This window comes from Dioscorea cayenensis, chromosome 18 (assembly GCF_009730915.1).
Source record: "Dioscorea cayenensis subsp. rotundata cultivar TDr96_F1 chromosome 18, TDr96_F1_v2_PseudoChromosome.rev07_lg8_w22 25.fasta, whole genome shotgun sequence".
NCBI lineage: Eukaryota > Viridiplantae > Streptophyta > Magnoliopsida > Dioscoreales > Dioscoreaceae > Dioscorea > Dioscorea cayenensis.
In genome coordinates, this window is record NC_052488.1 from 2,127,600 (window position 1) to 2,155,595 (window position 27,996).

Here is a 27,996-nt window from a genome sequence, read left to right on the forward strand (position 1 = left end):
AGTTGCCTCTGATGCTTCTGTAGGCAATGCTAATTGGGGTGTGTTTCGTGTGATGCCATCTGACAAGATGCGTACAGCATACTACAGTCACAGATGGGCAACATCTGAGTGGGGGACACTGACAAGAAGCTATTCCATGAAGCGCATCAGGTATACTGAACAATCGACACTGTTCTCCCTCTATTATGGACATTTACGAACATGACTAAGTGTATATGATTCCGTCTCATTGTTATTGAATTTTTTCTACAAACGATCTTCAAACAAGGAACGCTGCAAAACTCGAAAATAGAGTTACAAAAAATTAGCACAAACTCGAAATGAGAATCATTACATGCGTCAATGTTACCATAGCATTTTCTGCTTGATCATAAACTTGACTACAGTCAGCTGAATAATAAAAATATTTCTTCGTGTTTTTGTCAAGGACGATAAGATGGTAATGTTTGTTCAAAGTTGGGGACATCATTTTATCAAGTTCATCAACTGAATGCTCATGCTATAACAGAGCAAGCGCCATAGGTCTGCAAATTGTGGCAGGTCTATTGAACTCGTGGGGGAATTTCTTCAAAGAATCAAATAACATGAGGACAAACACATCAATGACAGAATCTGGCACCATAAGTTTGCCATCTATTAAAGCATACAGATGAGATCGGGTCGTATGACCCCATCCACTACTCCATACAACAGTCATGGTATCATATCAGGGAAACAGATTAACATCATATAATAAATATAAACACTTAATAATAAAAATAAACAATTACAATGATATCTGAATTGTTAGTTGTAATATTAACATGCACAAATTGAAACTCACACATAAACCTTAAAAATCGATTAATACACCATTATAGTGAAGATTTAACCTAAAATTCAACCAACACAATGCAAAATAATTGTTGAGGTACTTACTCGTCTATTCTAGTGTTGAGAAACACACTCAACGCCATTTGCTGTAATTTTTTTATATGACCAAAACCCACTGGTCATTTTTTTTTTTTTGGATAAAATCTTTTGGAGGTTCTTTTACCTTTTCATGGCATATATGTAACCCTGCGTCTTCTAAACTGGTGGGGATGTCTTGTATTTCCTCTGCGTGGCATGCTTCCTTCTCCCCCTCCTTTGCAGACAATTTTTCCTCAATTTTCAACTGGGTTAAGGACTCTATTGCATTGTCAATGTCATCAATTGTTTGCTCATCGACCACACTCATTTGTGATGGAGTTAGCGTAGTCCTTTTCTTTCCTTTTTAAATGCTTACCTTTTTTGTTGAGGGAGCAGGTACTAGGCAAGAGGATTTCATTACCCTTATAGCGTGCGTAATTGGCTTCTCATATTAGGACCCTTCGGATACGTCCGCCAATGGGGGTTTCGGTACCCGTGGCTTGGACGCCACTTTCTTAAACTTTTTTGCCAGGGGTGCAGAGGGATCATCATGGGGTGGATCAATTGAATAACCAATATCATCCATACATTCTAGGATGGGTTGCTCCTCATTCCTCTTAACGACATCTTCCTTTCCTTTAAGAACACTTACCTTTGCACGAAGAGCTATCAACTCTTACATCAAAGTTTCATAGTTTTTGTCTTACGTGGCCTTCCTCACTGGACTTGAGGATAGTGATTACTGTCCAGACTTCCACTATATGCTATCTGACTGCCTACTATGCTGACCTTTCATCTGGGAGAGCTCCCTCTTCAGTTTCTCATCCAATTTCCTTCGCCTTGTCCTCACATACTTAGGTGCTTTGATAGCATCGGATGTCTCTGAAACCAACAATGTGTTATTTCGGTAAAACTTTCCAAATCCAAGCAGTTCAACTTCAGATTGTTTGTCTGCCACGAGTGGAAAAAACTAGCATAAGACAACAAACATCAACAAAAACATGTACAATAGAAATTTATACATAAAAATCTTTACATAAAATGAACGAGTTATATAACATACTAAACATTTACATAGATAAGTAAACAAGTTTGCCAAATTGTGGATAAATATGTGTGATACAACACGACAATTATAAATATTAATTTCATACACATACTTATGAGTACTATATTGTAATATTCAAACCGAAATTAGAATATTAGCGACTACATGCTAAACTATGCATACCTTCTTGCCCTCTAGTGATTCAATTAAGGCACTAATAGCAGCTTGTTTCTTGTAACTACCAACACCATAACAGAGGATGCGTGATGTTTTTCCAAAGTGAATCTTCTTCCATTACCTGTGACTTCATAAAACCAAATGATTAATGCAATAGTACAACCCCTTAGATATCCTATCCTTAATTGCTTCCCGGCGCATCTCTCTTTCACACAGGCTACTGTAATAGGTACATCATCCATCATCCACTTATGCATAGCTTGTGCCCATGCGTAGTACCCTATTGTTCATAGATTGTCCACATAGTAGGGTAACCATGTTGGTGACGAACATAAAGTTGTGGGGAAAAGGAGAAATCCCAAAATATACACTGATAAAAGCTTCACAAAATTTTCTTCTTTCTTACTTTCTTTTTTTAGCACCATATTGATTAATGACCTCACCAGGAAGTCCCTATTTCGGTCTACTCCTTTGCTGAAGTACTCCTCTTCAAAGAAACAACGTTCATTTTTTCTTTTGAAGTCAATGGTGGTGCCATCACATTGTAATCCTAATATTAACGAAACATCTTCGGTCTTGAATTGTAGAAAACTATCCCCCAAATGAAATGTGTTGCTCTTTTTATCAAACATCTGCATTAACACATCCAAAATATTGCGCTCTTGGACTATGGGCTCAATGTCCATGAGGTTGCTGAATAGTGTCTGTCGAAGTATCTCCCAGTGCCTTCGCGTCATCATCTTCTTCAACTGGCTGATGGTATCAACAACTGGTGCTAAATAACAACGTCCATTCACAAGATTCCCTGAATTGCCGGTCCTAGTCCTCCTAATCACACAAACAAAACAAATTGGTCATGCGACATATACTTCTTGAACAACAAAGTAAAAAACCACAATATCTTTGCCAAACAATATAATTTGCACATAATATCAACAAGAACTCACAATGCAAGCAATTGTCTTCTGTAAATGAACAGAACAATAGAAATGTAAACAATAAACACTAATAGTAATCTCATTCATAATAAAAACGCATGAATCCCAAATGTTAATGATCATGATCCATTCACATCTTCTTTGGATAACAAATGTTAATCATCCATTTATAATACAACTAAAGAGATACAATCTCATCAATAACAGGATTTTTAGCAAAAAAATTAAACATCAAATACATTTGTAAATACTCACATTAAAACAAATTCCACATGATGATAACAACGTTATTAGAGAGATTCTATGCACAAAAGACACTTGCTTTCATACATCCGTGCAGATTTATTCATTACAATTGAAATTAGGGAACAAACCTCTTGTATAAACTAACTACGCACTCAAATTTTATGTCTTCATCAAGGGCGGCTTATGCGCAATGATAATCCAATTTAACAAACAATAAACAATAAATGCAAGATAAGATAATATTAACCAAAGATTAAAGAGCGTTGGCCTCCAATGCCGTCGCCCTTCACACTTTTTTTTTGAGTGTGCACACAGAGGACAAGGATGCTCTCAAGCTTTCTCCTTCTCTCCGGTAGCAGCGAGAAAAACATCAGCCGGCTGCGATGTGTCCGTCCAACTGAGGAAGATGAAAGGTTTTTGATTTCTTGTGAGAAGATGAGTATGGGGATGTGATGGTTACTTAATAATTATTCAATTTTCAAACCTTTTTCAAAATCTTATAACCAATTTAGGACAACATAGTCATTTTACCCTATATTTAACACCGTTAGTCAACTGTTGGACTTGAAAGTATTTGTATAGAAAAGAAAGGACTTATAGGGGATATGGAAAACTCAAAGGATTTTTTACTCCATTGGAGGGATGCTCCATGCAATTCCTTTTAAAAATTTAATTCATTTTAATAGCCAATGTTTAGAAAAGTAAGTGAGAATTCAAAATGCATTTATTGGCCAATAACAAATTTATTATATTTTTCATTAAGTTAGTCAAAATAGTAAAGAGATTAAACAATTAATTAACAAAACATTTATGAGAAAGATATTAAGTAATAAATACTCAAAACATTTCTCAAGACGACAAGATATTTTTATGGCTTAATAATAAATATCTTACAATATTGATTGAGAAAATTCAAGAAAGCAAAATAATAAAAATAAAAATACATTAATGAAATTCCATCAATCCCACCTTTTTTATTTTAAATTATAAATTCTTTAAAAATATTGTAAAATTTGTAAAAATTATATAAAATACTTTAAAAATACTAAAAATTAAGGAAATTTTTAAGAAAAATCTAAATATCATAAAATATAAGTTTCTTGATTGTAAAAAATGTACAACACATAAAGACTATAGAAAAAATAATTAAAAATATGCAAAAAATTTAAATTTACATGAATACAAAAAAGACAATTTTTTAAAATTTAACATAATATTAGAAAATAAAATTACATTGAAAAAATAGAGATAAACTAAAAATAAATTACAAATAGATATAGGAAAAAAATTGCCATTTATTTAAAAACTATGAAAACAACTTAGAAAATTACAAACTTCGAAACAATTTAGAAAATTACAAACTTCAAACTTCATTTGATTAATCTATTTCTTCATCAACACGGGTTGAAGTTGAACGCTCGGATGGTGTAAGGCCCTCTCCGGTATCACTAAAACTCAAAATACGTTTTTGCAAAGTCCAATTATTATCAATATAATGAGCGGTAACACAAAGATAATCGGAATTATTTTGAGAAGACCAAATATCGGAAGTAAGAGAAATTTTTAAATAAACCTTTAGACATTTTCGAAATTAATTTTTTTCTTTATATTCTTCATAAATAATAAGACAATACTTTCTCATAGTAGTCCTTGAAACGGATTTAAAAATTCGGATTAAAACCCTTAACTTGCATTTTTTTATAAATGCGAGATTTTTCAACAAGATAAAAAGGTTGTTCATTTTGAACAATAAATTTTTGCAATCCATTTTCTTGCATTTTTCATTGGAAAAAAACAAAAAGTTCCAATACTTGAATTTTGCAAAAACTAATTTGTGTTTGGGAAGGATCATTTTTGATTAGTAGTATGTTTGTCGGCATGCCTTTTTCAAATGACCCGTTCCACCCGAAGTTTGACAAGAAAAATCTTTTTTGCATTTTTTACAAATGGCACGAGTCCCTTTGTTTGGAATTTCAACAATATTATAAAATTGCCATACACCGAAGTTCTTTTTCTTGTGCTTGTTTGAGGCTTGTTACTAGACGCTCCCATATTAGGGGATTCGATGAATGAGCTCGAGGGCTCGAGTTGTGAATCATCAAAATTTTCGGAGTTGTTTTCATTATAAAAAAAATGGTGTATCGAAAGGAAAATTGGGAGAGCCGGCCATTATAAAAAAAAAAAAAAAGGGTTTAGGGTTACCTCAACCTTGATGATGTAAATTTAATTCGTGGATTTCTTGAAAATTCGAATTGATGAATTGATGAAAAAGGTGGGGAAATTGCGGATTGATGAAACACTTGAGCGGGATTTGACAAACTTCAAATCTTGAACTTGAAGAGATTGAGAACTAAAAGAGCTTGGAGACTTCAATGATTGAGAGATTAGAACAAGAATGAGTAATTTGGTGTGGAGAAATATGTAAGTGTTTGAGGGTATTTATAGATTTTTTAAAATCTTCTAATTCCCAAAATACCCTTGTGAACTAGCCGTTTATTGTTGGTAAAAAGGGTAAAAAAGTAATTACATTTTAAAGTCTAAAAATAGCCTTAAAAACTAGTCTGTTTTTATAGTTGTTAGAGGGCTACAATAGTCATTTTTCCAATATTTAAATTAATTAAAAAATTGGCGGGCCGTGCCGGGCCCAGCCACTGCGATAGCGTGTGGCGGGCCGTGCTCGGGGCTGGCCCGCGTGCTTTCGAGCCAAGACGGCCCATGGTGGGCCGCGGGCCACCAGGGGCATGGCTCGGCACGCAGACTGTAGTTGACCGTGCAGGGCCGGGGCACGGCCCAAACCGTGCTGGGCCGTGCCGGGCTCGGGCCGGCACGGCCCAGTTTTCACCTCTACTTCATACAATATATAGTTTTTTTTAATATTCATTAAATGTGTATGCTTAATGATATTGTTGTTGATGGTACAATGACATTTGAGACATGTATGCAACATTTATCACGTCAATATCAAGCTCACCATGTCATTTTCACATGTGAACATGACACATCATAAAAAAAAATTAATTAAATAGCTGACATAGCATGTGACATATCAATTATAGTGGTCATGTGACTCTTTTTAACGACGTGTCAAGTTAATGTATGCAGATGATGCGGTGAACTATGGTTGATGTCGTAAATCCGATATATATATATATATATATCATTAAATTCTCCTTGGAATCCCCTTGATATCCTCCCGGTAAACACAAATTAAAATTGAGTGATCAAAATGATACAACTCAAAATGAAAAATGACCATAGTAGAATATTCACTCAAGATATTTATCCATGAAAACCATATATGTAAGGATGGTACATATCCCCAAACCCAACCCTACCGAACTTTGACAAGGGTTTTAATTGAGTTTCGGGTTGGGTTCAGGTAAAACTTGACTTCTATAAAGCAGGGGCGGCATGGGTCTGGGGATTTTGGTACTTGATCGGAACCCAACCCGAATTTAAAATTACTAAAATACTTATATATATATATATATATATACTAATATGGTCAACAACTTAGCAATGTAGGGTTCTTGATTTTTCCTTTTTGTTTAGTCTTGCAATTTTATAATATTTTTTTTGTTTTGTGAAAAACATTTTATAATTAATTTTAAGTTATTTTTTATAACAAATTATATATTTTTGATTGATTTTCTTAAAGTGGAGGCGAGGGTGGGGATCCCCACAGGCACTCGACTCCCTGTTAGGTTCGGTTGTGGGTCTTGGTTTTAAAAACCCGATGAGGTATTGTCGGTAGGGAGATGGGTGCAGGTGAGCTAGGGTGGGGTAGGTAAAACCGACCCCTACTCGACCCGTTGTCATCCCCATATATGAAAATAACTTAAAATTAAAAAAAAAACAATGAAGTAGTAGAAGAAGAAGAACAACAAGAGATATTCACTCTCATTAAAGCGGCAGGCCGTTCAAATTCCACCCAAACCACGATGAGCAAAGTTTTAGAAATACCTTGAATCTTTGGATACCTATTGGAAATTATGTTCAGGGTATTATCACAGTTGCAATGAGACTCTCTTGTCGAGTAATTCTATGGAGAAACTCAAGTGGAAAGCATAAGGACCTAAGTGTGAGAGTTTATAGAAGATTTTAGGTTCACAAGTAATAAAAGAATTTGACCTAAAATGTTTTTGGAATACTGTTTTATGATGTAGGGAACATTGGTGACTTTTTAGTGATCTTTTTGTAAGAATTTTTGTTATCAGGTATTGAAAGAGAATCTTGGCAGATATTAGAGAAAAGGAGAAATGTTAGGCTTAGTTGAAGCTTTCATCCTCCATTAATTGCCTTCCAAACCAGTAAAAGAGAGAGAGAGAGAGAGAGAGAGAGAGAGAGAGAGAAAATGAGAGGCATGAGGAGATGGGCTTGGAGATCGCTGGACTGGTTGGTTGCTTGGTAAGAATCTTAATGGTTTGCTTGATGAAAAGCTTGGAGAAACATTGTAAAAATTTTGTATGTTTTGTGAGATTTGGTGTGGATTGGTGTAGTAAAAGTTTGATTTATTGTTATAGATGATGAGTACTTCATTTTTCTATAAAATACTTGTATTTTTTGAGTTGAATCTTGCTTGGAATGGTGGAGGAATTCTCGAATTTACTGAATTTACTGTATTGTTACTTTTGCAATCTGAGTTAGGGTTTGTTTTGGTTAATTAAGTTGATGATGAATTAATGACAATAATGGTTGAAAATTAAGTGGTTGAGATTAGCCAAATTGGTTGAGTCAAGTTTGATTTGGTTTAGTCAAGTTCATTAAAATGAATTGGAGTTGGGTTTGGATAAGAGTTGATGTGGTTGGGTTTATTTGAGTTGATTTGCTCTAGGTTTGATCAAATAAAGATTGGTTTGTAGTTGAACTTGGAGTTGAGTTTGGTCAAGTTAAGTTGGTTGGGATTGATTTTGGCTTGGTTCAGATTATGAGCTAATGATTTCGGGGTAAACCAATTCAAGGAGAATTGGGTTTAGTTGAACCAAGGTGGTTCAAGAGATTTTGTATAAGAATTGGAATTGGTTCAAGGTTGGTTGGTTAAATTGAATTTGGTTCAGTGAAATTGAGGTTGGTTCAGGAGGGTTTAATCCAAATTGAGTCGGTTTAAGTGCAAGTTGGAGGCTAGTTTGATTATGTAAGGTTGGGTTTGAACCGGTTCGAGTGAGTGAACCCAATTAGAGAGTTAGTTATTTATTTAATGTATTTTTTTGGGTTTGTTTTGGTCATTAGTTTGCTTATTTATTTTATTTCGTTCTCTTATTAGGGAGCAGATTTGCAACCCAATCCTCATACCCCGAGATGAGAATGCACGATCAAATGAAAGAGCACAAGACCGAATATTCAATTCTTCTAACTATTGAGCTTGTCGCATCTATCAAATATATATATATGGACTAGTCATCTACAAATGTTCACAAGTCCATTGTTGAATTCAAATTGAACACCTATGAGACATAGGGTGCTATAGTGACTTTTTGTAAATAGTGAAAATGGGATAAATAATTCATAGATAAAGAAATCTATAATAATTTTTGTGAACAGTGAAAAACGATATGAACAATACACTTATGAATGGTGTCAAGTAGGATGTACAGCATTTAAAATGTTTTGAGCCGCACTGTCACCCTATTAGAAATAAAAATTATAAACACCAACACTCTCTCTTGTCCACACAAGTACAATATTTTGAGCACTGTTCAGGCATGTGACACTCTGTCTCCACATCATTATGTGTCTATCGCTCTCTATCTTCTTCACTTGTTTCTGTGCACGCTCATGAGGAAAGGTTAAGATGTTTCATATGATAGATTGACAAATTTCCAAACAACATGATCTCTCTTCACTGAATTATTTGAATTTATTGATTTTAAAATTAATTTAATCAATCCTAATTAACATGTAAAAGATTTGTGAACCTCATATTATATATATATATATATCCAAACATCGTTTTTTAAATAAAATTTAATCATTTAAATCATTATATTCAATAATTATATTTTTAAAAGATATTAATATTATTTGAACTGATATTAATTAAATTAGAGTTTTGTTCAATTCTATATAAGAGTTTCCTTAGGAAAACAATTCATATCATAAAGTTGTGAAGTTATAAAAAACATTTTTAAGCTCATATTAAATTCTGATTCTAATCAAAATATAAAACAAGCACAAATGTGGGCAAATTAAATTTGGTATAAAAATGAGATTGAAGTTTATATTTGAAATAAAGATAGTTCTAACATCAACTTTCATAATCAACAATACCTGCAGATATATTTAATTTTTAAAATTATTATTATCGGTATACATATCTCTATAAAATAAATTTAAAGGACCAACTAATTTATGGCAAAATAAATAAATAAATAAAAGACAAAAACAAAAACAAAAAAACCATCAGAGTATCTATCACTTTCTTAAGAACAAATATGTTAAAAAACAATATTACTGAAGTTCATCAGTAAAAATCTCAATCTAAGTATCAAAGATTGTAAATTTATGTGCTGAATTAAATCATTAGATCTCAAATTACAAGAAAAGAAAAGGCTATGATAAGTTCTTACTCAAAACTGAACAATCAGAAAACACCTGCATTGTCAAATCCTTGAGTGTAAATAATTAGTACTTGGCCGAAACTGAAACATACATTGATATAAGTTACAAGGATCGTTTCTGATCATAGACTCCTTCCTGGTCCCAAACATATTAAACATGAATGAATTCATCAAAAGTGAAGGTGTTATTCAACACACGGCAGAAGCTGCATAAATGAAGGCTTCTCAAAGGTTTTCAAACAATTCACATAAAAACAACATCATAGATTCGCAGTACGTAATTTCGGGGATAAATATGCATCTAAACAAGAGATGATGATTTCCACCTACTTTTCAAAAGTGATAATGTTGATCATGAGCATTTCACAAAAATGGCACATATATAAGAAATAAGATACTCTACTTGAAGAACAGAGATGAATTGAACTTTATAAACAACAGAGCAATAGAGGCTGATAGTCCTAAAGTTATCGGTTAAATGCCATCTGTTGGATCAACAACTAGGTTTCTCAAATGTTCATCAAGAGAACAAGAACCAATGATGCAAGGGATCTCTTGCAATTTCAGAGTACAAAATACAAATATATAGAATACAAAATCCAGCTACCACATTCTGCTGCACAAAATATCCGGCATTGTAAAAGTATTCTACCAGGAAACTAGTACTTGTGCACCTAATTCTAATTACATTAGGAAAATAATTCATTTTGTGCTCTATGGTGTTCTTGGTTCCAAAGAAAGGATTTCTGTTGTGCTAATGAAGTAGAAAAACTTTGTCATCTTCAGAAGAATATAAGAACTAGACAAGTTATAATTCCAATCCAATAAAGGAACAAGACCATTGATCAAATCTTGGTTGCTCAGCAAACAAAATAAAGATTCTTATGTCGGGCAAACAGGAAAATTACCTAAATTTACAATTATAGGACAATCTTACAAGCTAAAAAAGGCTTAATTATAGAGATGAATGCAAATTTTGCAGATAGTGGGGACTTACTTGTGATAGTGCATAGAAAAAATAAAGAATTGACGTGGCTTGTGCTTGTTTTTCCCACTTGGCAATGCTACATAGGTTTTAGAACTCTACGAAATAACAAATGCTTTGCGACCATAAAGACAGATTAACAAATGGAGTGGTGTAGGAAGCTAGGAAAAGAGAGGAGTGTCTTCAGCACAACACTTTCATGCATTACCTTGAGTAAGGCACAAACCAACCAGTGACCAAGCATGAAGACCAGCATAACTAGGTATGACAACAGTCCTTTCACAATTAGAAAATTTAGAATCATCTCAATAATTAGTGTGGTCTAGAATTTCGTTTGGGTCTAGGATGTCAATGGCATGATATCCATACTTGGAGTTAAATGCACATTATTACACAAAATCCTAGAGAACTTGATGAAAAATTATTGTGGTATATTGGATTCTCTATTATAGTCTTGCCTTTTCTAAAGTTTCACTTGTTTCAAAGGTTACAGCCTTACAGGTTTTCTATGATGACCACTGTACAGATGAAGGATGATCACAATACCCATCAGTTTATAACTAATGAATGCAACCTGTCATCCATGCAAACAGAATACAGCTTCGATCTACCTAAAAATTAAGTTCTATCGGCAAGGAAAGAACCTTCACCGTAAAGCAATTTCCAGTATCAATTACCATTGATTCATTATCAATCAATCATCAGATAAAAAAGAACAAGCAATTTGGCTATATATGTATATACATATATAATACGTATTAATTCAAAATACACCTTTGAACTACCTAAACACTGCTTCAGAATTACACAGAGAGAGAGAGAGAGAGAGAGAACCTTTGCAATATAGCAATTTGTGCTATCAATTACCATTTGATTCATTAGTCAATCAAGCATCGGATAAAAACAAACAAACAAACAAAAACAAACAAACAAACAAATAAAGGAAGCAAGGTCAAAAACCACAAATATCTCCAAACCAAATACACTTTTTTCCAAAGATCAACTATACATACTATATATATATACAACAAGTTCCTCTTTTGTTCCCATTGCAATACCTTTCTGCTTTCTTTTCATCAACCAATGATTAGATAAAAACAAAGAAGCAAACAAACAAACAAAGCAAGGAAGAGTAGCATAAAATCCCACAAAGCAATTACACCTTTTCAAAGCTAAACTGATACATAGTATATAGATACCAACAAGATCCTTCTTTATTTCCTTTGCCATGCCTTTCTTATTAGGAATTGAACAAGTACATACATAAGCATGAAAAATCTAACTTTTCCGAACTACAAACAAGCATCGGAAACAAAGAAGAATTATGCATAAATTAAAACTTCAAGATTCACCATTAATGGAGGGAGCTAGAGAACACATAAAAATCCAAGAAGACTAGAGAATCAAGCATGTAAATGAATTATTTTCAAACAAAATTTTGCTTATCCAGTAGAAAATTCACCTCAGATGAATGGACTTCAAATCAATCCTCTGACTTCTTGCCCTTCTTCGCCGGAGGAGCTGCGGCTGCGAAGGCAGCGGCAATGCTCTCGACTAGGCAGCGCTGTGATTCCAGCACCATCTCCTCTCGGCGGGCTTCCATCTCCATCCGATCCCGCTCCACCTCCCGCATCATCTCCATCCTCCTCTTCTCCAGCCTCTCAAACCCTTCTGCAAACCTCTTCACCACTGCTGCCAGCCCTGTCATTGCTCCTATCTTTCCCTCACGCCCTGAATCCTCCCCATCATCCGAGTCATCATCCTCTTCCTCCTCATCATCAAAATCCATCCTTTTCCCCAAATTTGGGTTCCTTGGAACCCTAGGCGAGAATCCCCTCATGATCCCGCTGATGCTCCGCGTATTGCTGCCGCCTCCTCGATCGCTTTCACCATCGGAGGGGTCAGAGGAATCGTCATCAGGGGAGGAGAACGGGAGGCTGGGGCGAGCGAGGATAGGAGGGCGAGAGGATAAGGGAAGAGGACCTCGCTCAAGGCGATCCATGGAAGCGAAGTACGGCCACAGAGAGGGGATCGGGCGTTGACGCTCGGCACGATAACGTTTGCGGAGCTTCTCGATCTTATGACGGCATTGGGTGCCAGACTTCGAGAGTGACTCACCGGCTCCACCGCCACAGGCGGCGGCAACGGCGGCAGCGACCTCTTCCCACTGCTGAGCCTTCAACTGGCCACGGCGTAAGGCATTCCATTTATCCTCGTAGGCGGCGACAAGCGCGAGAGTCTCGGCGTGCGACCATGGCTGGCCCGGGGTGGACTTCCTCGGCGCCGCCGCCGCCGTGAGGTGGCGCTCCGATGAGGGCCCGGCGGTCATCACGTTAGGTTTAGAATTAGGGTTAGGGTTTGGAGTGGCGGTGGGGAGGAGGCCATGAAGGGGTGGTGGATGCGGTGGTGGCGGTGGTGGGGATTCCGCGCGGTTTCATACGATCAGCTGTTTGGATTCAAACAGCAATGGGATTTGATCGCTGAGCTGGCGTATTCTTATTGGTTAATTTTCGGATATCATCTGATCTTTAGGTGCCACGTCATGTGTGATGGTGAATGCTGTCTGGTGAGCCGGCAATGTCGCGGTGGTGGGCAAGGATACGGTGGTGGCCGGATTGGGATTGGTAGTGGTGCGTGAGATCAGCTGTGAAGATATGACAGGATTGTAATTTTTTTTAGTTACGTGGCATTCTTGTATTGGTGGAGTAGTTTGCAGGAGTTAGAGTTAGTTGGTTTACTCATGCCACGTGGATCTTGTATGGTAAATGGTGTTTGAGAAAGTATAGGGGATAGGGGCAGTGTGAGAAGGAGAGAGAGAGGAAGGAGAAGGGACGCGTCACCTGGGGAGCGGGGTAGCAGCTGGGTGGAAAGCGACTTGTTAACGGGTGAGGATCCCACTAACGGGTCGGGTCAGATCCGCTTATACATGCATAAGTAACCCTTGGTAATTAATTTTAAAAAAAATTTTTTTTTTTTTTTGGAGAAAATATTAAATTCTAATTCTATGATGGACAATGCAAAATGCATGTTTTACTCATTCAAAACCAAATAATCAAATATTAATATGAATGCATTGTTTTTTATAAAGGTATAAATTTTTTTTACAAAGTAGGCAAATCATCTTTTCAACCGATCATATTGGCGATACATCTGCTGATCAGTCTATGGTTAGTCTATTCAAAGGATGTACAAGCGATACACTGTCTATTAGTCAAAGGGTTGTGTATGCACAAAAGCAAGCAAAGTTAAATCAGATATGGTAGAATTAAAAAAAAGGATGACAAAAGATTCTCTATAAAAAGTCTCATATATATATATATATATATGAAAAATGATTGTATTTATAAGTATATTATTTAAGGGATATCTATGGAATATTTTTAAATGATAAAATTATTTATTCAAATTTTATTAAAAAATTATCATGTTATATATAAATGTATGCATTTTATTTTACTTAAAAATTTTTCACTACAGTCAATTTACAAATCCACCCTTGACTTTATATTATTTTCTCTACATTATACACAACCAAAAATATAGTTTACCTATTTGAACTATTTTTCAAATAGGTTGAGAAATTTTCTCTATATATCTGTATATTTTTTTACTTATCTCTTTCAGTGTAGATGATGCAAACCTTTATTTCTATTTTTCGTAAATCAAAATACTTTGATTTGTTACATCATCAAACACCTAAATGTATGTTATGAAACTTTTAAATGGTAATACTACTTTAAAGAATTCAAATAATTTAAATGAATTTTTAATGGTGTTAAATTGCACCATAATATATAAAATTTATAATGATGAAACAATCATTATTTAAAAACAGTATTTAAATAATTAAAAATATTTAAATTAATTTTAAAAATAGATTCTAAAATAGATATAATTATGGAGGGGAAAAATTTTAAATGAATTATATTCCAAATTTATTTAATTATTATATCAAATATTTTGATCTTTCTCTTGTGAAAGTTGAAAAGATGGTAACCATTTTTTTTTCCTAATGAAATGTTAAAAGTTAAATGAGTTTGTGGGCTTTTTTTTTACATCAGGCTTTTAATTTGGATTGACCAGTTAAAAAACATGGATCACAAATCAAATTTTAATGTTTCGTAGACTTCAAGGGATTGTGAGTTCATGACTTCCATTAGGAGCAAGCCCCTAATGTTAATTACCCTGGACATTATCACAGGAACCTCCGATTAAGAAAATAAGTGTGAATAAAGAAACAAATTGTGACAAATAAATTTTATTCATTTCAATAAACATGAATCCATAAACTTCATTGAGAGTACAAAGGGATTTGAAATTTGATCATCTTAATGCAATAATGATTGTAGCCTTTTATCTCTTTCCGACTATTTAGCCAAAAAGAGCGCTTTGACTTTCGTTGACTTTTGGTCTTCTTCAACGGTTGAAATATGCATCTTGAACATGATTTAGAAACTTGTGAAGTTGTATCTTGGATATTTGGATTTGCATCTTGGACTTGATTTGAAACTTCATTTAACTTTCCATAAGTTTCAGCTTTCATGCTTGTGAAGCTTTTTTTGCAATTTGCGAACTCTTCAACCCTATATCCTTGAGGTTGTTGAGCTCATTTGTTGATTCATTTGAAACTTGGACATTTGATTTTTGCATCTTAGATTTGATTTGGATTTGAAGCTGTGGATTCTCTATGTTGAAGAATCACAAACTTGGTTTGACTTTCATGAGCTTCGGCTATCATGCTTGTGAAGCTTTTTGCAACTTGTGAACTCTTCAACACTTTAATTTTGAGGTTATTGAGCTCATTTGCTGATTTGTTTGAAATTTGTATCTTGAACTTAGAAACTTGCATTTTGGGCATTTGAACTTGAATTATGGATTTGATTTGAATTTCAAGTTGTAGATTCTCTGCATTGATGAATCACAAACTTGGTTTGACTTTTCATAAGCTTCGGCTATCATGCTTGTGAAACTTTTTGCAACTTGCAAACTCTTCAACACTTTAATTTTGAGGTTATTGAGCTCATTTGCTGATTTGTTTGAAATTTGTATCTTGAACTTTGAAACTTGCATTTTGGGCATTTGAACTTGAATCATGGATTTGATTTGAATTTCAAGTTGTAGATTCTCTGCATTGATGAATCACAAAGTTTGTTTGGCTTTTTATGAACTTCGGCTTTTATGCTTGTAAAGTTTTTTGCAACTTCTGAACTCTTCAACGCTTTAGCTTTGAGGTTGTTGAACTCATTGGTTGATTCATTTGAAATTTGCATTTTGAACTTTGAAACTTGCATTTTGGGCATTTGAACTTGAATCTTGGATTTGATTTTAATTTCAAGTTGTAGATTCTCTGCATTGATGAATCACAAACTTTGTTTGGCTTTTTATGAACTTCGGCTTTTATGCTTGTAAAGCTTTTTGCAACTTCTGAACTCTTCAACGCTTTAGCTTTGAGGTTGTTGAGCTCATTGGTTGATTCATTTGAAATTTGCATATTGAACTTTAAAACTTGCATTTTGGGCATTTGAACTTGAATCTTGGATTTGATTTGAATTTCAAGTTGTAGATTCTCTGTATTGATGAATCACAAACTTTGTTTGGCTTTTCATGAACTTCAGCTTTTATGCTTGTGAAGCTTTTTGCAACTTGTGAACTCTTCAACACCTTAGCTTTGAGGTTGTTGAGCTCATTGGTTGGTTCATTTGAAATTTGCATTTTGAACTTTGAAACTTGCATTTTGGGTATTTGAACTTGAATCTTGAATTTGATTTGAATTTCAAGTTGTAGATTGTCTTCATTGATGAATCACAAACTTTGTTTGGCTTTCCATGAACTTCGGCTTTTATGCTTGTGAACTCTTCAAAGCCTTAGCTTTGAGGTTGTTGAGCTCATTTATTGATTCATTTGAAATTTGCATCTTGAACTTGATTTAAAACATGATTTGATTGCTTTTTCCTCTTATTTTATTATTATTATTTTCATCATCCGCGAGCACATGCTTTTCCTTTTATTTTATTATTTTATTATTATTATTTTTCCTTCATCCAGAACACACTCTTTGTATTCTATATTTTTTTCCTTTTCCTTTACTGGTAAACAATATGCTTCTTTTGCTTTTATTTTCATTATTTTTTCCTTTCACCGTGAACACCCTTTTTCTCATATGGACAACATGCCCTTTTATTATTTTTTTCCCGGTGCTGAAACCGAAAGCCATCTTTATTATTTATTTTTTTAATGGCATCCAGTACACCATCTTTAATTTATTTTTTATTTTTTATTCTTTTATTTTCCTTGGCATCCAAACATCATATCTACTTTGCACAACATGTCATCTTGAATTTTGCAACCAATTCTCTTCTTTTTTTTTAATATAATAATATTTTTTTTATTCTTATTGTCTCTCTTTTTTTATATATATTTTTTATTATATTTTTATAGCTTTTCCAATGTCTCCCACCACAAAGGACAAGACCCCAAAGGACAAGCTAATAGAGACCCTCTTCAAACCGTATGATGATCAAGATAAAGCTCCAGATGGAATATCAATTCTGGGACATTATCCCATCGATTCCAAAAACTCAGGAAGACCACTCCGCTATTTGGGAAGTGACTTTGACGAGTGGACCAATATACCGATCGCCTTCCTTGAGATAGGTGAACTAACACCTACTTATTTTCACAAAGGAAGCGCGCAACAGGTTATATTACTGAACCCATATGAATCCACCCCGTCGGATCTCAACTTAGAGACACTTGGCCATTGGGTGAACACCGATCCCGCAATTGACTTATGGACTGGGAGATCTCCTTTTCATTATTATACTCCTTATCCACCAATGTACGAAACATGGGCTTCTATAGTGATGAAGAGATCATATGAGACACTTAAAAGAGCTGGCATGAAAAGTCGTGAAAAGTCTTGTTGAAGCATGGTGTCCGAGGACCAACACCTTTGTAACTCGTTTTAAAGAGATTGGAGTTTCTCTCTGGGACCTCAGGTGTGTTGGAGGCCTACCAATTATAGGAGAATTCTATGAAGAATATGTCCCTCCAATTCACATGCTCTATTCTGAAGAGGCATATCCCTCTATTTTGAAAGACCTGTTCAACATCTACTAGTGGATTAGTGATGCTACTTCAACAAAATCAGACAAAGTTACCCATATTCAATGGGAAAATTTTTTCTTCAAGAATCAACATGGGAAAATGAAACTTGCGGTAGACGATGATGCTCCTCCTCCTCCTCAAGCCTCAGAAGAGTGCATGCTGGCTGCTTTCCTAAGCTTATGGCTTTGTCGTTTCGTCTTGCCTTGTAGAAGTTCTTTCATGCGTCCTGAAGTATTTGTAATGGCATCCAAACTAGCCAAAGGGACAAGGCTATCTCTAGCTCCAGCTGTGTTGCGTGTCTTTGTACCAACCTAGATATCATAACTTCACATCGTAAAGGGTCACCCAACACTTTTGTACATTTCCCATATTATTTTTACGGTTGGATCGATATTCACTTTCTGGGAGCCTACTCTCTTATGCTGGCACCAAGTGACAGCCTTAGAAATATAGACAGATTGCGAGAATTCCCCACCATGGCCTTCCTATCGCGTGTAGGAGCATGCACTTTCAGTCATAAAAGAGCTCGGAATATGTTAAGAAATGAAGGATTTCTCAGATGGCGCCCATTTGTTTGTGACGAATTCAAGAATGAAGGTTGGTGTGAAGACTTTAAAGAACCCAATGAAAAAATATGCTCAACACAATTCAGTCAGAGTACTTTATGGCCCTTCGTCAGAGCATACTTCCTCTGCACCTCAACAAGGATATCTTCGCCCAATAGTACAATCCGCATAGGTTTGCTCGCCAATTTGGTTACGACCAAGGCTTTCCAAAAGACATTCAGGTGTCAAAGCATCCTCAAGATATTGGCCTCTTGGTGGGTTATTGGCACCACTTTGCTCGAAATAAATCAGGATCAAAGTTCTACATCCCATCTCGAAAACGTGTAGGGCAGCCTTTATACTTTTATGCACAACAATGGTCAAACCATTTGCACCCAACTCTAAAACCCATCTATAATCTATAATCGTCTCAATGAACAAGACAATCCCTCTCAAAGCAAACGGGATGCCTCTTCCCCGATGGAGTCAACGCATTCTTTGAAAGGGCTCGAACTGATGAAGCGCCCAATCATAGTATGCCTTATTGTTTTCTCTATTTTCCCTCTTTTTTTATACTACTTATTTGCTCATTCATTTATTCCCTCTCAGTTTTTTTAGTTCCTGATCCGAATAGGAGTGAGGAAGAACAAGTCAGCATCCCAAAACCCGAGTTTAAACCAATAAGTTTGTATTTACTTATTTATTCATTTATTTATTTGATGATGACTTCATTTAAAATAAAGTTCACTTCTCTATTTTAGGTTCTCATAAAGCTTCTTCTTCAAAGGCAATTCCTTCTGAGCATGGCTCTCTCTACTCGGATTTTGCACATGATGATGATAACTACACACCTTTCCTTGATGTCGATCCTCCAGTGGAGAGCCCTCAAGTAGAAGCTGTCCCTTATGCTCAACCCGTTCCAGAAGACTCAACTCCAAAAACCACTTCCGCTGATGATAACCCTCATGCAAAGGGTTCTCCAAAACATGAGGAGGACTTTACCACAAGAACTACATCCATGAGCTCATATCATCCTCAATCTAGTGACAAAAATCATATCTCACAAAACTTTTGGGTGAATAATTTCATTCACAAGGTGAAATCGTCACAAGCATGGAGTCTTAAGTGAAGAAATCACCAAACTTCATAGAACCATGATGCTATTTGGGGTGGATATTTCGGCCACAAGAAATAAGGTATATGAAGTGCTTGACATTGCAAAGCGTATTCAAGACATGAAGCACAATGGAAAAGGTTCTAACATGAAAGAGAAGGAGAAATTGATGAGGAGTGCAAAAAACATTAAAGAAAGAAAATCAGGGATTATGGTGATGACCCAAAGCATCGACGAGGCCAAAATTAGGCTCACACAAACGCAAAAGAAGCTACAAGAGTTGGAAGCCCAAAGAGAGAAGTTGAAAGCTCAAGAAGAAGAAGACATGTACCTCATCAACTCAAGTTTGGACTTATTAAAGTCCATTACTCCAATAGAAGAAGTAGACAAATCCTTGGCTATTGTCTTAGAGAAACTTGAAGCACTCAGAGGGGGTGACGATTCACACTTATCATCACTTGAAGAACTTATCGCCAATTTTGAGAAATTGAAATCACGACTTTAGTTTAATTTATCTTCCTTTTTTTATATTGATTTTTTTAAGACATTAGCTATTTTATATCATTGTTAGCTTAGTCCAATAAATGGAATGAAATTCCATGTCGTTGTAGTCTTCTTCTTAGCAATAAATATCTTGAACTTTATTTATGGATATCTCAAGCTTTGCATATAATCTTCACCATCTTTTTGAATGAGAGCCTTGTATTTGTAAACTTTTTCAGCCAAATCTGGAATGATTTTATCAGCCATTCGTCAACTTGATAGCACCATGGGTGTACAGGGAACTAAACATACAAGGTCTCTGAACTCAAAATTTTTATGATGATCAAATGAGCTCAAAACCCAATCTCCACCGACATCTTGGAGATAAGGACCTTAAAAAGGACTATAAAAATTTTCACTAAAATTGAATATGATTTGGTATGGCGATGTTTGACTTGATGACAAGGTAGCTGGGCAGGAATTTATGCAGATTCTACCTTTGGATTGCCGAATTTTTTATGATAGTCATATGAACTTAGAATGCAATTGTCACCGCTCATATTGAATATCAGAATACCTTGATTGTGTAGAAAAAATTTCAGAAGGATTGAGGCTCTTAAGACCGTCTGATCTTGAGCTAGAATTTGTATATAGTGTGATGACAATCATCAATGAATTTCATGTATGATTTGCGATTTCACTTTGATAATTGGTGGACTTGAGGCTCAATCATAACCGTTCATATTAAACCTTGTCAGGTCTAGAATCTTCACAAAAAATTTCAGGCTGATCCAAATTTGCGGCATGGTCCGATTAACACATTAATTAACATTGAGCGTAGAGAAACGACATCATGGATCATGACCCATAGTCCTACTCTCTTCCATAAATTAAGTAGATTTGAAATCAAATTTCAACCGTTCAGATTGAATACTAAACGTGTCTTTACGATTTGAAAGAAATTTAAGGACAATCAAAGATCATTTGGTCGCCCGATGAACACCTTCATTTTTGCAACGTCATCAAAGAAACTTCTAGCTTTCAACACTTAGACATTTTTTTTTTGTTTTGAATACATCATTGAAACTACTTCCCTATGATATAGCATGTGTGTGCGAAATGGGTGGCCCATCACCAGCCTTCATGTATGTTTTTTTGTTGCACCGGCTTGCTGTCCATCAGGAGCTACAAGTAGGTATCACAATTTCTAGGGTTTTCTTTAACTCCATCTGCTCTAAAAATTTTGTTTCTAACTCGATGATTCACCAACCAGAGAGATAGGAAGGCTTGACGATATAGGAAGGCATACTTACACACCCAAGTTAGAGAAAAATATAGAAGAGCATGCCAAACTTTGAACATGGAAAACTCATAGAAGAATCCTCTATACATGAAAAGATGGGATCCACTATGCATGCATGGTGGGTGACATTTTCCTCGAGAGCATTGCTTCATCATGCAAAATTCCCCTTTTTGTTGTTGTTGTTGTTGTAGTTTTTTTGTTTTTTGTTTTTGTTTTTGTTTTTGTTTTTATTTTTATTTTTGTTTTTTTTATTTAGAAACTTTGGCAAGAACTGCGGATATGGAACCATGTGCCCCCTGCAACTTCTTATGGACTTGCCCCCTTTATGAAATAAGTCAACCAAAGACAAATGTCCGTGACTTCAGAAACAAAACTTTTTTTTATTTCTTTCTTTTTTATATATATATCTCAATCTTCAGTTTCAATGAGATTTGGTGACTTGCCCCTTTGACTAGAACCGAATCTTATCAATCATGGATTTTTGACAAGTCTGTATATGAGCTTGGTGGTGATGGTAGCAGACTTAGCATAACGTTGATAAAGTTTGGCATCACAAAAATTTGACTTTGACTTTGATTTTGATTTGATTTGATTTTTTTTTCCAATGACCCGTTATGGACAGAGTCATAAAGCAACTTTACTTCGTGCCCCATTCCAATAAGGTAACGATGAGACATGAAGCATTGATATATTTTTAATCAACATCTTTTTCACACTTAAGTTCAAAGATGGGAGGAGAAGTCATGTCCCCACAGGGCGTGCCAGACTTTGTGGGCTCCTTTCTTTCCGCCTGGCCTTTAATTAGGATTGACCGGTTAAAAAGCATGGATCAAAGATCAAATTTTAATATTTCATAGACTTCAAGAGATTGTGAGTTCATGACTTCCATTAGGGGCAAGCCCCTTATGTTAATTATCCTGGACATTGTCACAGGAACCTCCGATTAAAAAAATAAGTGTGAATAAGAAAACAAATTGTGACAAATACATTTTATTCATTTCAATAAACATGAATCCATAAACTTCATTGAGAGTACAAAGGGATTTGAAATTTGATCATCTTAACGGAATAATGATTGTAGCCTTTTATCTCTTTCCGACTATTTAGTCGAAAAACGCGCTTTGACTTTCATTGACTTTTGGTCTTCGTCAACGGTTGAAATATGCATCTTGAACATGATTTAGAAACTTGTGAAGTTGTATCTTGGATATTTGGATTTGCATCTTGGACTTGATTTGGAACTTCATTTAACTTTCTATAAGCTTCGGCTTTCATGCTTGTGAAGCTTTTTTTTGCAATTTGCGAACTTTTCAACCCTATATCCTTGAGGTTGTTGAGCTCATTTGTTGATTCATTTGAAACTTGGACATTTGATTTTTGCATCTTAGATTTGATTTGGATTTGAAGCTGTGGATTCTCTATGTTGATAAATCACAAACTTGGTTTGACTTTTCATGAGCTTCGGCTATCATGCTTGTGAAGTTTTTTGCAACTTGCAAACTCTTCAACACTTTAATTTTGAGGTTATTGAGCTCATTTGCTGATTTGTTTGAAATTTGTATCTTGAACTTTGAAACTTGCATTTTGGGCATTTGAACTTGAATCATAGATTTGATTTGAATTTCAAGTTATAGATTCTCTGCATTGATGAATCACAAAGTTTGTTTGGCTTTTTATGAACTTCGGCTTTTATGCTTGTAAAGTTTTTTGCAACTTCTAAACTCTTCAACGCTTTAGCTTTGAGGTTGTTGAACTCATTGGTTGATTCATTTGAAATTTGCATTTTGAACTTTGAAACTTGCATTTTGGGCATTTGAACTTGAATCTTGGATTTGATTTTAATTTCAAGTTGTAGATTCTCTGCATTGATGAATCACAAACTTTGTTTGGCTTTTCATGAACTTCAGCTTTTATGCTTGTGAAGCTTTTTGCAAATTGTGAACTCTTCAACACCTTAGCTTTGAGGTTGTTGAGCTCATTGGTTGATTCATTTGAAATTTGCATTTTGAACTTTGAAACTTGCATTTTGGGTATTTGAACTTGAATCTTGAATTTGATTTGAATTTCAAGTTGTAGATTGTCTTCATTGATGAATCACAAACTTTGTTTGGACATTGAACTTGCATCTTGGATTTGATTTGAAACTTAATTTGATTTTTTTATAAGCTTCGGCCTTCAGGCTTGTGATGCTTTTGGCAACTTGTGAACTCTTCAACACTTTAACTTTGAGGTTATTGAGTTCATTTGTTGATTTGTTTGAAACTTGGGTTTTAGACTTTGAACTTGCTCCTTGGGAATTTGATTCTGCATCGTAGACTTTGATTTGGATTTGAAGTTGTGGATTCTTTGTATTGATGAATCACAAACTTGGTTTGACTTTTCATGAGCTTCAGTTTTTACGCATATGAACTTTTTGCAACTTGTGAACTCTTCAACGCTTTAACCTTGAGGTTGTTGAACTCATTTCTTGATCCATCATTTTTTTTAATTCCTTGATTTTGATTTGATTTTTTTCCTTTTTTCTCTTTTTTTATGCTTCGCTTTTTTTTCATCACTCTTAAGATAGTCAATGACCTCAAGGAAGGTACATGAACTTAAAGAGAGTTTTAAGGGTTTTGGAATTTTTCATCGCTCCTAATAGAGTCAATGGCCTTAAGGAGGGTACATGAACTCATATAGAGTTTTAAGGGTTTTGGAATTTTTCATCACTCCTAAGAGAGTCAATGGCCTCAAACAGGGTCCATCAGCTCAAAAAGAGTTTTAAGGGTTTTGGAATTTTTTTATCCCTCCTAAGAGAGTCAATGGCCTCAAACAAGGTCCATCAGCTCAAAAAGAGTTTTAAGGGTTTTGGAATTTTTTCATCTCTCCTAAGAGAGTCAATGGCCTCAAACAGGGTCTATGAGCTCAAAGAGAGTTTTAAGGGTTTTGGAATTTTTTCATCACTCCTAAGAGAGTCGATGGCCTCAAACAGGATTCATGAGCTCAAAGAGATTTTTTATTTTTCATCCCTCCTAAGAGAGAAGGGCCTCAAAATCCATGAGCTCAAAGAGTTTAAAAAAAGTTTAAAAGGTCTTCAAACTTGCAAATTTACATAAATGTCCCTTGGTAATAGATAAATTTCAAAATTTATTATTTTTTTAAATTCTTTTTTTTTTTTTAACCAAAATTTCCTTCTTATGATTTTTTATTGAGAAACTTTTTCCTTCTTTTTTTTACATGGAATTTCATAAGAGCATCTACCTCTTTGAACTTGACTAATCTCTTAAGACACGCCTCGAGATTTGTACTAGGGTTATGAGCATTGTCTTGCTCACCATGGATGAAGTAATTAGAGCCGAAGGGGCCATCACCGGATTCCAATGACGCCTGGTCAATTTTTTTAGATTCCGATAGGGTGGCAATGGCGGCATAAGCCATATATCATCACCACCGCGTTGTTCTCCTTTTCATCCTTAGCTAAGGTAGTGACGGTGGCATAAGCCATATATCGTTACCACCACGTTGTTTTCTTTTTCATCCTTAGCTAAGGTAGTGACGGCGGCATAAGCCATATATCGCTACCACCATGCTGTACACATTCTCATCCTTCACCTCTTTTTTTTTAAACTTTTTTGTGATGGCATCCACAATCAATGAGTGAAAATGAATAGCATGCATATACTCTTGTCTATGTGCATGATTTAAAACAAAATATGCAGAGGAACGGGTCCCACTAAGAGACTAGCATCATTAATGAAAGATTTTTTTCCTTCATTGGTATGGGCATAGGGTGTACAACCGGAACGCATCTTGTACATTTTGTATAGAGTTTCATCTATCTCATCAAAATGACATTTTTTCTATGGCATTATGCATGGGATTAACAACCAAGATATATATGTATGTATTTTGCTTGAAATTTTATCTAAGATTTTTTCTTCATGGCATCTTGCATGGATTGAACCAAACTAGAACATGCTTACACATATATGTATTTGTATGAGATTTTATAAGATCATTTACTTTCTTGAAGTGATGAACTTCTCAAGGTTTATGAACGTGTGCTTGCCATGTATGAAGGGGACATCACCATTGTCGAGCATCTCCACGGGATCTTTCTTCGCCTTCATCTTCACAATAGAACTTTCTTGCTAAGTCCCACGCATATCGAATGACCAACAATGGTTTTCTTAGTGTAAAGGTGGGTGACGATGAGATGCCGGAGCTCCTTCTTCTTGAGTGACTTAAGAAGCTTGCTGGCGCGATCCTAAACACCCTTTGACCACTAATCCGAATGTACTGTTGCGAGAACCAAGCGAAGAAGAGTGCAATTCCGATTGAGTGTATCGTCTTGGATAGCCTGCTTCATTGTGGGACGCGTCCGGTAGCCCATCGATAGCCATTTGAGGACATTTGGCCGCTCATATATTTGTTGAATACGCCATGTCACTAGCCCACGTCTTGGGGAGAGATTGTTGATGAAAACCACGGCCTGAGAGAGAGAGAGAGAGAGAGAGAGAGAGAGAGAGTTGGGAGATCAAGAAGAAAGAAAAGTAGCAAGAGCATGCATGCATCCTTCTATATGTGAGTAATTCCTCAAAGAGAGTGGGCCTCATCATCCATCAAAATCTTTTTTTTTTCTTGTACCGAGTCCCACCATAGAAAGAGATAGAGCCTCTTATGTATGGCAATCCTTATTTTTTTTAATGCTCGCCGGTCTCACCATGGAGAAGAGAAGTAGAGAACCTCCTTCTTCATGCATCACCATGCTGAAACATTTTTTTTATGGCAGCCCCACCATGGAGAAGAGATGCATGAATTTTTTTATCTCCCCCGGTCCCACCTGGAGAAGAACTTAGCCCTCTTTTTTTTACTTCTCTTCATCCTCCCTTCTTTTTTTTCTCTTTTTTCGTCTCCCTTGTTCTTCCTTTTTTTTTCAGTCTCTCTTCCTTCTTCTGTTCCCCGAAATCCTTAACATCCCCAAGCAAAAGATCCGGGCCTACTATACAGTTGAGATTCTTTAACCAAAAAATCTCCCCGATCCGCTTCTCCAATATCCGGAATTCTATTTAATTTCTTATTATCATTATTTTTTCTCTGAAATTTGAATTTGATTCATTATCCGAATAAGAATTGAATTTTTTTTTTAAAACTCAAATTTTAAATTTATATATATATATATATATATTTAAATCCAAATTGGGAGATAGAATCGGGCTTTGATTAATATTAAAATTCCCTAAACTCAAATTTAATTCAAGTAGAGATAAAGATTAAGGTTTTATTCAAATTAAAACTCTTCATTCTCTTTTTTTCTATATAAACAGAGTTATTGAGTAGCTTATCTATTTTATTTTTTTAAATTTTAATAGAGTAATTTTCTTGTTTTAAAATTTTATAATATCGATTATGAAAATATATTGTTAGGATTTTAAATATATTTATTAATGGAGTAAATTTGTTATTTTAATATCTTATAATTAAAATTTTGAACTAAAGCTAAATTCCATTTTTATCATAATAATTGAAAGAAAAATGGCTTCTATATAAAAAAAATGAAGGGGTTTATCCGCAAAAACCACCATCCGCAATTCAAAAAATATTTATTAGTTTTTGAAAATTTTCAAATATTCTCTGTAGTTCTTCTTGTATTTCAATTTCTTTCGTAGTCTCTCATTTTTCAGTTTACTTATTTTTCAGTCTCTACATTAGTCTCTACATAAGTTTATTTTATTTAAATCCAATTTTGCTCCACTTATAAAATATACTTCTTGTTTATTAATTATATTTTTTATTTAACATTGTGTGTTTATGGTTAACTACACAAGTTTTCATTTAAAATGTAACATTTTTATTTAATATTTATTATTGATATTTAATATCTTAATTTGTTGTTTATTATTTTGTGTTTTTTTTTAAAAAATTGATGATAAGTATTTATGATAAAAGTACATAAAAAAAAGTTATAAAATAGTGTTAGAAAAAAAAGGAGGAATCATATTGGATTGGAGTAAATATGGGAAGCGACGTTCGCCTCACCTTCGACCCAGATAGCCGGCCGGTCTTTGTGCCTTTGTGTCTCTCCCTCGTCACCTTGAGGATGTTGGCGTGGTGGATGATGAAAGCGAGTATGTCTCAGCCTTGGATTCGCTGTTTGGGGTGGAGAGTGCATCTTTAGAGTTGAGTGTTGAAGCTTTTCATGGGGTTGAAGAAGGCGGTGGGGCGGCCATCGTGGAGCTGATAGAGGTTGTAGATGAATTCGTCTACCTTCCTGGGAAGTGTGCGGTGGTGGAGCTTGGGTCCCGAGAGGTGGGGGTGGAAGATGGTCCGGTTGAGGTTGGGGTGGAGCGGGGCTCCCACACCACCGATATGGACCTTGGTCTCCTCGATGGCGGAATGGAGGACGGACCATTTGAGGCGAAGGTGAAGCTGGGCTCCCATGCCGGAGTGGTTGGCAGCAGGGCTTTAGGTCAGCCTGGAATGTCGCCAGAGGTGGTTGAGCTCCGCTCCCACGACGGAAGCTCATTGTTGTCTGGTGTTCGGCCGAAGCTGGTGGAGCTTTGCTCCCACAATAATGGAGAAGTGTTTATCCAGTCGTGCCTCGCGATCTCCAAAATGACGGT

The 27,996-nt window shown here is 35.4% G+C and overlaps 1 protein-coding gene across 1 annotated transcript; it reads right to left on the reverse strand.

The window, feature by feature from the left end:
• Positions 1–12,034: 12,034 nt before the first annotated feature.
• LOC120281696 (trihelix transcription factor ASIL2-like) lies at positions 12,035–13,668 on the reverse strand. The gene has a single exon (XM_039288397.1). The coding sequence runs from the start codon at positions 13,169–13,171 to the stop codon at positions 12,326–12,328; it is 846 nt and encodes a 281-aa protein (XP_039144331.1). The 5' UTR covers positions 13,172–13,668; the 3' UTR covers positions 12,035–12,325.
• Between the last annotated feature and the right edge of the window lie 14,328 nt (positions 13,669–27,996).